Source organism: Pinus tabuliformis, chromosome 2_1 (assembly GCF_031772625.1).
Source record: "Pinus tabuliformis cultivar Carrire ecotype Pingquan chromosome 2_1, CPIR1, whole genome shotgun sequence".
In the NCBI taxonomy this organism is placed as follows: Eukaryota; Viridiplantae; Streptophyta; class Pinopsida; order Pinales; family Pinaceae; genus Pinus; species Pinus tabuliformis.
Genome location: NC_142299.1, coordinates 461,628,854 through 461,641,332, shown reverse-complemented (window position 1 = coordinate 461,641,332; position 12,479 = coordinate 461,628,854). Strand labels below are relative to the sequence as shown.

The 12,479-nt window shown below is 31.0% G+C and overlaps 1 protein-coding gene across 1 annotated transcript; it reads right to left on the bottom strand.

Moving 5' to 3' along the window:
• Positions 1–1,554: 1,554 nt before the first annotated feature.
• On the bottom strand, positions 1,555–2,792 carry LOC149200916 (leucine-rich repeat receptor protein kinase HPCA1-like). The gene is made up of 3 exons (XM_089401122.1): positions 2,603–2,792; positions 2,002–2,128; positions 1,555–1,864 (listed from the first exon to the last, which is right to left on the bottom strand). Exons 1-3 carry the CDS (start codon positions 2,790–2,792, stop codon positions 1,555–1,557), a joined length of 627 nt encoding a protein of 208 aa, XP_089257248.1.
• Positions 2,793–12,479: the final 9,687 nt, after the last annotated feature.

The following is a 12,479-nucleotide window of genomic DNA, read 5'->3' as shown; positions in this document are numbered from 1 at the left end:
ATCAAATTTTACAACGATATATATGTATATATGTGTTGTACATTCAAAGAAAATTTCTTGTTGGTTGTTTGGTAGTTGTGGCCAATGTCAAAGTAGTTTATAATGATATATGTATGCACTAAACTTTTTAAAGAAATATTTCCTTGTTGTTTTGATGCGAGAAAATGCATGAAGTTTTTTTAACTTTTCCATGGTGTGACTTAAAGAAAGATTTCCTTGTTGTTTTGATGCGAGAAAATGCTTGAAGCTTTTTTAGCTTTTCCATGGTGTTACCTTATTGTACTAGATTTAATTCTAAAATCAACAATCCTTGCAACAAACATGTGTCTCTCATTTTAGATTTTGTACTCTGAATCGTAGTATTATAAACTATATTTTGATTTTAAAATTTTAGTAGTTTGCCTAAGTAAAATCAATAACAATGAGTTTTTCCATCAAAGGCATAATTTTGTTTGGAAGAATATAGACAATTCGATCATAAATAGAAGGGAAAATATTCCTGATGAAAGGAGCCAACATACAAGGTTACATTAAAAAAATTATATAGAAGCGAAAAAGTAAGAAATTATAGTTTATAAGTTTGCCAAAACTTCTTAAAAGGCTAGTATTATGTATAGATACTTACATCATTATGACTCAAGAGTCATCTTCTTTACAATAATTTTCCTTTGGAAGGTTGCATCTGAGAAGAGGAAGAGGAGGTATGAATCAGATAGTCATGCAATCAGAGCATTTAAATTCACCACAACTAAGGTATATGGTGACAGAGGTGCAAGATGAGGCTGAAAGTTTGTTGAGAGGGAAACACTAAACATAAAAACTTGGAAGAGAGTGGCCCAATACAATTCAAGCCCTGTTATTCCAGCCTCTTTGCTCTCCCCTACAAATTGGAAAAAATGGCGTGTAGTTTCCTCCAATGTTAACCCTTGAAACTCTGGAAGATATAGTAAAATGAATAACATGCTTAGCAAAATGGGCCGAAAACATTGGCAATGTAAATTTTGGCAAATACATTTTTAGCATGTGAAATTACGAATTCACGAGGTTACCTAGGGTATTGAATGTGAAATTTATTTTTCTTTGTATAAGATTTACTAGGATTAGCTACCAGCTAGCAGAGGTAGACCTATCTAATTTTTTTGTTGCTATACTGCAAAATTTAGCACAAAAGAAAGCTACTGGGCAAGGCTGTGGCTTACATGAAACCTAGTGCAACAGACCAATATCGTTCATGTTAAATTCATTGGCAAATTTCTTCCTACACCATAAAATGTCCTGGTTAAAGTTCCCTGTAATGATAATGTCATCTACATACGAGATCTATACAGGACCAAGACAAGCAGACTCGCAGAGTCATATTTATCAGATAAAATATAAAGATTATATTCTACAAAAATCTTGGAACAACTTAACTTCAAAAATACTCCTTGATCCAGGAGTGCCATGCCTGGGCTATACAATCCAAGACATGGTATAGTCTCTGCTATATGCAAACAAATTACTATAACTTTCCTTTCCTCGCACATTTCCACTGGAATCGCTCGCTTCCACATCTTAGCTATAATAAGAAGGTGGAGACGGTCTAGTGTTATCGTATCCATATCTTCGTGATGGCGTGGAGTCTGCAGAGAAACCTGATTCCATTTCCATAATTGATTCCAACTCTTTCACTACTTCCCGCATCGAGGATCGCTCAAAACCTGATTCCTCAACGCAGCTCAATGCCAAGCCCAACAATCGCTCAAAGCCTGGTAGGGGATTGGCATCAACATATTTTCTTAACAATGGATCCATTAAATCCTCTTGCAAACCACTTATTCCCGCGCTCCCCAGGTCTACCCTCACCAATATGACCACGAATTTCCTGCAAAACAATATCGAAACTAAAGACGTCACTCTTCTCGCTGAGCAACAACGTTGTGAAGTACTCTAGATCCAGGTACCCTTGCACAAACACATACACTCTCAATGTTTTCCATCATAGATAGATCTGCCAATTACATAGTATAAAAGTAGTATAAAATGATTACCATTGTCCCTTTAATTTGGGTTGAGACGTAGCCTTTGCCTCCTGCCTCAGCTCCTCCATCAATAATGAGTTTGGAAAGACCAAAATCTGCTACCTTAGCTGTCATATTGATGTCCAACAATACGTTAACCAAATTGATGTCTGTGTATTATAGGTGGAGCTTCAAGCTCGTACAGATATGTCAATCCCTGAGCAGACCCTAGTGCTATACAAACTCTTCTTGCCCAGTCAAGTCGAATACCCTTTTTACCTGTTTTTCATTCTTTGTCAGATCCAATGGAATATTGATAGTTTGAACTTTGAAGTAATATATATCGTTCCCATAGTAGAAATCTTGTCATATATGTTGCCCATAGTAGAAATCTTGTCATATTTCAGAATTGAGGTTTATGTGAGTTGAAATATGATGAGCTTCATCATTTTTTATAAGGATCCTGAATGAAATTCAACATTACTATTATGTTACTCCATCACACAATTAGTTTTAGTGCCCATGTTTTGAACTTAAACATCTGCACTAAAACTACTTGTGTGATGATCTGGAAGAAGAAGCTCATCTTGTGATATTCTTACCATAGAGATTTTCTGAAAGTGTTTCATTTGTGATGTACTCGTAAACAAGCATTTGTTCTTCTTTCTCAAAGCAAAAACCAATGAGTCCCACCAGGTTCTTATGGTGAACTCGAGACAGGAGCTCGACCTCGGTTTTGAATTCGGATCCACCTTGCATCGACCCTTGTTTATTCCTTTTGATGGCCACCATTTCATCTCCATCTAGCATTCCTTTGTACACCTACAAGTTCCAGTGAAGAGGATAAGGACTCTCTCCATAATTATTTGAAGTTCAACTGTACTCTGTTAGTACTGATCAAATTCACTTCAGGCACTTCAATTTTTCATTAGCCCTTGCAATGCCTTAGTCTAAGGTAATCTACTCCTCGTCCTCATTTTCATTTCCCTTTTGGACCAAGTGATTTATCCTTTCTTAGAGAAGCATGGAATTGCTATGAAAGAAATAAGAAGTTATCTTGTTTTTTTTTACATCAGGGATGTTCTAGTTAGCAATTGATAAGAGAATCACCTAAGGATTAATCACATCTTATATTAACACCTTCTCAGATTCCAAGCCTGAGAATAAGGATCATATGGGATTGTTCAACTTGGTTTACACAAATGAAAAGGAAAATCAAATATCAATTCTTTGGTAGGTACCTCAGTATGTATTACTAACAATGCCAGAAGTAATATTCAATGTCACTAACAATGACAGAAGTAATCTTCAATGTCACTGGAATGGAATTTTCCTATCCACAAGCCCCTATTTCTATGGAGTCGGTTGTTCAAGCAATCTAGCATCTGACATCTAGCCCCTATTTCTATGAAGTCGGTTGTTCAAGCAATCTAGCATCTGACATCTGCTTAAGGTTTCTCTCGTTTCCTCTTTTTACCTAATAAATATATATTATGAGCCTCTTTTTACCTAATAAATATATATTATGAGCAATAAGTCACCAGTTGTAAGTGTGGTTTTGTTGGTTTTCGTTGGGGTTGTGGCACTTGTAAGTGTTATTTTGCTCATGAAAACAATATTATAGAAATCACGGTTCTGGTAAAAGGCCGGTGCCATTTTCCCAGTAGGACTATCATTGCATGCAACACTTGTTATAGAAGTTATACTCATACAACTTTGTCACATGTCTTCAGATTTTTTATTCACCCTATGTAGGCTTTTCAACACACTTCTTCCATGCTTGCCTCACTGTCACCCTACCCCACTCTCACCCTACCCCACCCTGACTCCATTTGTGGTTCACTATGTTTTATGCATTTCCACATGGCTCAAGGAAAGAAGAGCCACATCAGAGGTCCACACCACATGCTTATCATTGATGACCAACATGTGGCAGAGCCCTCTAAAGCTACTTTCCATCATTGTACAAGTTGTCATCTGAAAGGCCATTGAATTTGCAAAAAAGGAAGCCCAATTAGAGTGATGAGGTTGTTCTTGAGAGCTCCTCCAAAACCTAAGAGACCAAATATTTTTGTACTTTAGACATGTACAGTCCGGTAAAAACCATCATGATAAGCTCTTAATCGAATGCAGTGAAGAGTAATGCTAAATGAACTTCACCTACACATCATAGAAGTTGTCTATAAGTTAGTGCCCATGGATCCAAAGCAATTGATATTAATCCGCCTCCATCAATTGCTCATTTCAAAAAGACACTCCCATGTATTCTCTCATGCAATGGTTATATGGTTTTATTCTTTAAGAAGAATAAAAATACTTTTTACTCACAGATTAAGGACAAGCTTATAAAATATTTATATTTATATTTTTATAGAAATTTTACATTACTATTATTACTTATAGAAATTTTACATTATTATTATTGAGCATAGAGTCTATTCTACAACCCAATATAATATGTAATACTATCTGTCATCAAAATTGAAATTTTACTCATATCGACCCAAAAAAAATAATAATAAACTCTACAAAATATTTAAATAAAAATTCTACAAATTAAAAAAATCAAAGATTTATAAGCAAAGGGTACGTATATCAATCAATATGAGTGCATGCATGCCGTTCTTAAACGCAGGCGACCGTGTTTTAATTGAAGTATCGATGTTAAATTAATTTTAAATAATATAAATTATAAAGAGAGCATATACGAAAAGATACGTTTATTTTAATTGATATATTTGTTGTCATTTGATTTTCATTGCAAATAAAATTTGAATGGGGTGAAAGGTAAGGTATAACAATTTTATTTTGTTTTATATTCTATTTTCATTTATATAAAATTAAATGTATTAAAAACTTTTTATTTTAGGGTTATAATATTATTTTCAGTAATTTGATTTTATATATATATTTATTTTGTTTATTTTAAATTAGTAAATTAGTGTTTAGTTATTTTTATTATTATTTATTTTTAAGGTTCCTGGTCAAGCTAGATATCATATTTGTGTATGAGACTTTTTTGTTTGTGGGAAAAGGAGGTAGATCTACTTTCATGTAGCAATTTCATTGTTAACTCTACTGACTGCTAAGTCTAAGAAGGCATACATACTCTAACCTTCTCTAGTTTTGAACCTGTAACCTTTTAAGAAGAAACACATGCTTTTAACCATGAAATCCATCCACTCAAATATTTATGTGCATATAAACATGCAATAAAACAACTAATTTTTTTATATAATCTTACTTTGAAAATCTCAATCACTAATTAATCAATTAATCGCGTGAGAAGGCTCTGATTAATGTCACAACTTGCCAAAAAGCAAGGTTGACAGATCCACTAATTAAGTCAAAATCAAACGAATAAATTAATAATGAGACTATAAAGTGAGTCGGATAATAAAAGAGCCATTTTGTCAAGGATGTCTGCATCCGATTAGGAGCTCAAATTGAGGTATTCAAGGGTTATCAGTGTTTTCTTATTTTCAGTTTTTAAAAATGAAAATTTTTAATATTTTGAATTTTAGTTTAAAAAAAATTAATTCAATTTTTCAAATTAATGAATTTATGAAATTTTGAATTTATAAATTTTATTTTTTTTCTTCATCTTTATTTTCATTTTTCTTGCTTATACTTAATTTTTTTTTTTAATTATTAAAACTCTCCTTTACATCCGCACTCCTACAAAATTAACAGATGTTTTAAATCTCATTTTAAAAGAGACATTGCTTTTATTTTCTATAATTGCATTTTCAAATCTGTTATTTAAACAAAAGCGGTTTAAAAAAGCGTTAGAAATTAGAATTTTTTTTCCAAATTCGTTATTTAATCCAAAGTTTATTAAAAAACCTTAGAAATTGGAAAACATCTTGATATTTTTAATGGAAAAATGACTACAAAGTGACCAATCTTAAAAACATGTTATTCAAATATCATTATTAACTATTTTTTAAATTTATAAGAAGAGATTTAGCGTAAATCACATTCAGAAAACTTTTGCGTTTCGAACCAACTAGTGTGATTCATCGAACCAACTAGTGTGATTCATCGTCAGGACAAGTTGAAAAAACAGATCGAGCTTAGCATGTTAAATAGTCCGAGCAGAGTCTCCAACGGCTAACTTGACCAACGACTAATTTTGACTTTAAGACCAAAGTTATAAAAATTATTATAATTTAATGGAAATTAGTTAGATTAGGTAACCAATAAAAATATATAAATATATAAAAAATAATTAAATGGTGTTAATGGTAAGTTAAAAAGTTATGTTTGATAACTAAAAATTATAAGTTGTTTAATATTTAGATAGGAATTAGTTATATAAAGTACCTTTTCTTGTAATATATGTATAAAATATATGTCTATTCATATAAATGTAAAGTAATATTCTTATATGTATATATATATATGTAAAGTAATATTCATATAAATGGTAAAGTAATATTCATAACTATTATAAGAAAAGGTCCTTTATATAATTAATTCCCATCTAAATATTAAACAATTTATAATTTTTAATTATTAAACATAACTTTTAACTTACTATTAACACCATTTAAATTATTTTTTATATATTTATATATTATTATTGGTTACATGATCTAACTAATTTCCATTAAATTATAATAATTTTTATAACCTTGGTCCTAAAAGTCAAAATTAGCCGTTGGAGACTCTGCTCGGACTATTTAACATGCTAAGCTGGATCTGTTTCTTCAACCCTGACGATGAACCACACTAGTTGGTTCGAAACGCATCGACAAGGTTTTTTGAATGTGATTTACATTGAAATCTCTTCTTATAAATATTATGGATCATAGAAGCCTCAATTCAATATTTTTAAAATATTTTTATTTTATTTTATTTATTATTATTATTATTATTATTAATTTTTTATCTCTTTGTTTTATTTTCTTAATTTTTTTTTTTTAAATTTAAATTTAAATATTAATTATCTTTTATTTCCAATAATTTATTTTATTTTATTTTAATATTGAATATCTTTTTTCTTCATTAAAAAAAACATTTTAATCATTTTCCTTTTAAAAATCTCTATTGCTAATCTTAATTTCTATGTTATAAATATTTATTTAACACTCTTTTTTATTATTATTTTAACTATATTTATCTTAAATGAAAATTGAAATGTAAATCTAACAAGTAATTATCTCCAAAAATATTAAACAACATAAACATCCATCTCCAAAAATATCAATCAAAATAAACATCCAATAAATTTTCACACAAATTTCTAAGAAACAAAAGCCCTAATGTTACAATATCCTTCCAATTGTGTTTTAAGGTTTTAGAAACTTTTGCATCTAATCTTTAAGGTTTACTTTGAGATTTTCACGATGTTTGGAGAATGTAACATTTTTGGATTTGTTTTAGATTAGTTAAGTATCTCTCAAATAATCTAAGTTATTATACAAGAGTAGATTTTATAACCTAGTATAAGAGTGATGTGTAATTTCGTTCGGTTTTAACCCTGTTCAGAAATTACTTGCATACGAATTTTAATAACAGAAAATAAACTATAGCCAGAGCATAACACATAAAACAAATATACACAAAGATTTTACCGTGGATCCCAAAAGCGGGACTACGAGATTGATTTTTCATTATTTTATTTTCAATGTTACAAATGTCGAAGCATCCATAAACCCTAATCCATTAACTCTGGATTAGAACATAACCATAGTTCCCTTGACCGAATCTACATAATACAATGGACCAAAAACCATCGTGCCAAAAACCATGTGCCAAATCCATGCACAAAACCATAGGTAATATAGGGTCCAATTTTTATTTTTTTTTCCAAATGCGCTGCCCTGGACCCTTGCAAAGGAGACCCAAAAAATATAACAAAACCCAACATTATTCAACCTGAAGTTGATACATGTCCCTTTTAAATAAAATTAAAAAGGAAAAAAAAATAGAAATGAATATATATATATATATATTTAATTAATTTATATCTCTATTAAATAACATAATTTATATCTATTTAGAGAAAAAAAAATAATTAAAATAATTATATTTAATTTATATATTTTAATATGTAACATAAATAAAAGCAGTTGTCTATAATGAGACTTTTTGGAAGCCTTTCCGGTGGATTTTTCTGGGCAGTTGTCTATAATGAGATTTTTTGGAAGCCTTTCCGGTGGGTTTTTCTGGTCAAAATCCGGCAGCAATTTATTGTTTTTAACTGCAAGAAATCAAGATTTAACCTCAATTTCTTCGGCCGGATTCCGTCACCGGAATCTCCAAAAAGTCGCATTATAGACAACTCCTAAATAAAATAGTCAAATATTCGGGCTAACTAAGTGAAAAAAATGTATATATTTTAACATTGATTATAGTAAAATGTTTAAATGTTAAGGAAAATTTAAAAAATTTCAAATATTTTAAAAAATATTTAATTCTTAATTTTAAATTGATATATAGATAATAATAATTCTTCATCCAGGAAGATTAAGTAATATTGACATATATTTAAAAATAAATTAATAACAATAAAAATATTTTAATATGGGCAATGTGATTTATAAATAAAATATTTTAAAGTTTATGTTAAGTAAAATATTTGAATAACAACTATGCATATATGTATCTATTATATAAATTAAGCGGAAAAAATAAATCATTATGGATAAAACATTTAAAATAGTCTTACTATTTTACATTTTAGCCTTTTTATGATTATATTTTTTTATTGAATTTTATTAGAAAAATAACAAAAATTGGTTGGAATTGTAAGTTCAAGTTTTATAATCTAAACAAGTGTTGAAGGAGACTTTAAATATAAAAAAAGATTTAACTTATTGAAGTGTAGACCTTTTCAAACTTTATAATATAAAAAAAATTGCATCAAAAAATTTGATCCCTTATTAAATCCATAGTTAAAATAAATCTATATTAATCTATTAAAATTAATAAATACATATCCATCTAAATCAAATTGTTAACCAAACTCAAAACTAAAGTTTGACTAATTATCTTAGTAGCTATATTGTGCACCATACACCACAATAAACAGTGAGTAAAGATTTTATAACTTTAAAAATACCCATAAAAATGCCGTTTAGTACTGGGATAAAAGCACAAGAGACTTCCGCTTAACTACACGGTGTACTAATAAGTAATCGAAATCTAATCGTGAGATGTCACTATCTTCACCGCCAAACGAGCCCCACATGACGAAATATAAATTAAGAGATAAATGGACAACTTAGAGGATCGGGAAGTAAAATTTAATTTACTTCAAAGTGACAAGCATCTTGATATTTTTAATGAAAAAAATGACTACAAAGTGACAAATCTCGAAAACATGTTATTCAAATATAATTATTAACTATTTTTTAATTTTTTTCCTTTTATTTTTATTTAATCTATTATTATTATTTATTTTTTAACTTTTTGTTTTATTTTCTTAATTGTTTTTTTAACTTTCAATATTAATTATCTTTTATTTCCAATAATTTATTTTATTTTATTTTAATATTGAATATCTTTTTTCTTCAATTAAACATTTTAATCATTTCCCTTTTAAAAATCTTTATAGCTAATCTTAATTTCTATGTTATAAATATTTACTTAACACTATTTATTATTATTATTTTAACTTTATTTATCTGGAATGAAAATGGAATGAAAATTGAAATGTAAATCTAACAAGTATTTATCTCCAAAAATATCAAACAACATAAACATCCATCTCCAAAAATATCAATCAAAATAAACATCCAATAAATTTTCACACATATTTCTAAGAAACAAAAGCCCTAAGGTTACAATATCCTTCCAATTTTGGTTACAATGTTTTAAGGTTTTAGAAACTTTTGCATCTAATCTTTAAGGTTTACTTTGAGATTTTCACTTGTCATTATTAATATCGAGATGTTTGGAGAATGCAACATTTTTGGATTGGTTTTGGATTAGTTAAGTATCTCTCGAATCATCTAAGTTATTGTATAAGAGGTAGATTTTATAGCCTAGTATAAGAGTGATGTGTGATTTTATTCGATTTTAACCTCGTTCATAAATTGGTTGCATACGAATTTTAATAACAGAAAATAAAAACACATAAAACAAATATATACAGAGACTTTACCCTGGATCCCAAAAACGAGACTACCAGATTGATTTTTCATTATTTTCCTTTCATTGTTACAAATGTCGAAGCATCCATAAACCCTAATCCACCCTAATCCATTAACTCTGGATTAGAACATAACCATAGTTCCCTTGACCGAATCTACATAATACCATGGACCAAAAACCATCGTGCCCAAAACCATGTGCCAAATCCATGCACAAAACCATAGGTAATATAGGGTCCAATTTTTTCCCCAAATGCCCTGCCCCTGGACCCATGCAAAGGAGACCCTTTCATACCCTTACAGGGCAGGAACCCCACTGTGACCCCCCCGCTAGTCGTGAAAGAATATAACACAACCCAACATTATTCAACTTGAAGTTGATACATGTCTCTTTTAAATAAAATTAAAATATACTCAAAATTTAAAAAGAAAAAAAAAATAGTTATAATAAAAATAGAAATGAATATATATATATATATTTAATTAGTTTTAATTATAAATTTTATAAAACATCAATAATCCTATGCTTATTGTGCTTGCGTTAGCTTGGTTCGTTGTTAATATTACAACCTAGCATGAATCAGAAGTGATAAAAATATTTTACTTTGACACTAGAAACCATAAATAAAATATTTCCATATCTTTATTAAATAACATAATTTATATCTATTTAAAGAAAAAAAGTAATTAAAAAAATTATATTTAATTTATATATTTTAATATATAACTTAAATAAAATTTTCAAATATCCAGGTTAACTAAGTGAAAAAAATGTATATATTTTAACATTGATTATAGTAAAATATTTAAATGTTAAGAAAAATTAAAAAAATTTAAATATTTTCGAAAATATTTAATTCTTATTTTAAATTGATATATACATATTAATAATTCTTCATCAAGTCTCCCTCGGATGCGGGTGCTAATTGAGATGGGACAGGCGTGGGTGGATGGCCACATGCCGGCCAATGGCCATCACGTGGCAGCCGTAGACAATGCAGCTATCGGACGCAGCTGGTATAAGGTGAAGCTGCAGGGGTTAGTAAATGCTCAGCGAGGTAATTCGGCTCAGGCGACGGCAGCAGTTATGGCGGGTGAGCTCCAACGCAGGGCAGGTGAAGTCATAAGGGATATCACAATATATGATCAGAGAATGTTGGTGGTAATGCAGTTGCCTGGCCTCTCCGTCTCTGTCGGGATATCTTCTCCGTCTGTCTGGCTCATCCCTCAGTCGGCTCTGGTTGCAGGGGGTCTGGATTACCCCGTGGTCTGTTGGAATTTCTTTCCCTTGCCTCCTGTGAGAATGGTGAGACCTCGACAGCGTCTGCTTAGCCGCCGAGGCACTTCCAGAGGGGGAATCTCTCGCAGTCATGAAGCGGACAATGTTGTCCATTGCTGCCACTGCAACATTGCTCGCTCCACTGGCGCTAATCCCCTCCATTCCAGTCAATTCATGGATGCAGGGGCTTCGAGCTCGACTGCCTTGCCTGCCTTCGGCTCTGCTATCTTCAATTTTAGCAGTGCCATGAACAATCCGCGGATTAGTGCGCATGTCTCAGTCTTGTTCATCGAAAATGCCCGGGAAGATGAGGATTCCCTGGATGAACATGGGCAGAGGAAGACTGATAATCAGATGCACGAAGCACAGGTTCCTGAAGCTGATACGGAGCAGGAGGTTAAAGGTCCAGCCTCAGACCCGGAAAACGCAAAGCAAAGCAAGCACGATCAGAGGACGGGAACCGGCGAGGAGGAAGACACCTTTCCCACCGCTGCTGAAAGAGAAGCCTATGGTTGGTGCCGGGTAGAGGAAGTGCAAATGGACGATTGATGACGCCCGAGCACAAGGTTCCTATGGCTTTTTTGTCTGGTCGTCTGGTCTCTTTTGCTGTTTGTTTTGACTCAGTTATAGCAACAATGCTTCTGGTCTCTTTCGTTTTCTGGTTTGTTGTCTCTGTTTCTGAAATTTTGTCAATGATATGGGTAAGGTCAGTCTCCCCTGCGTGGGATGAAATGGTTGGTGCCCCTGCGTGGGCGTGCTCTTATGGAAAGTCTCGCTCTTGTGTCTGGCGCCCCTGCGTGGGCTAGTTTCCTGGCTGCCTCAACTGCTCTCGGGTGACATACCCAGAGCCTGATTCTCTCTTGTTTCACCATGATGTATTTTTTTGACTCCTGTACATAATATAATAGTTTAGTTTTTTACCGAGAAAAAAAAAATAATTCTTCATAAAGTAATATTGACATATATTTAAAAATAAATTAATAATAAGAAAAATATTTTAATATAGACAATGTAATTTATAAATAAAATATTTTAAAGTTTACGTTAAGTAAAATATTTCAATAACAATTATGCATATATGTATCTATTATATAAATT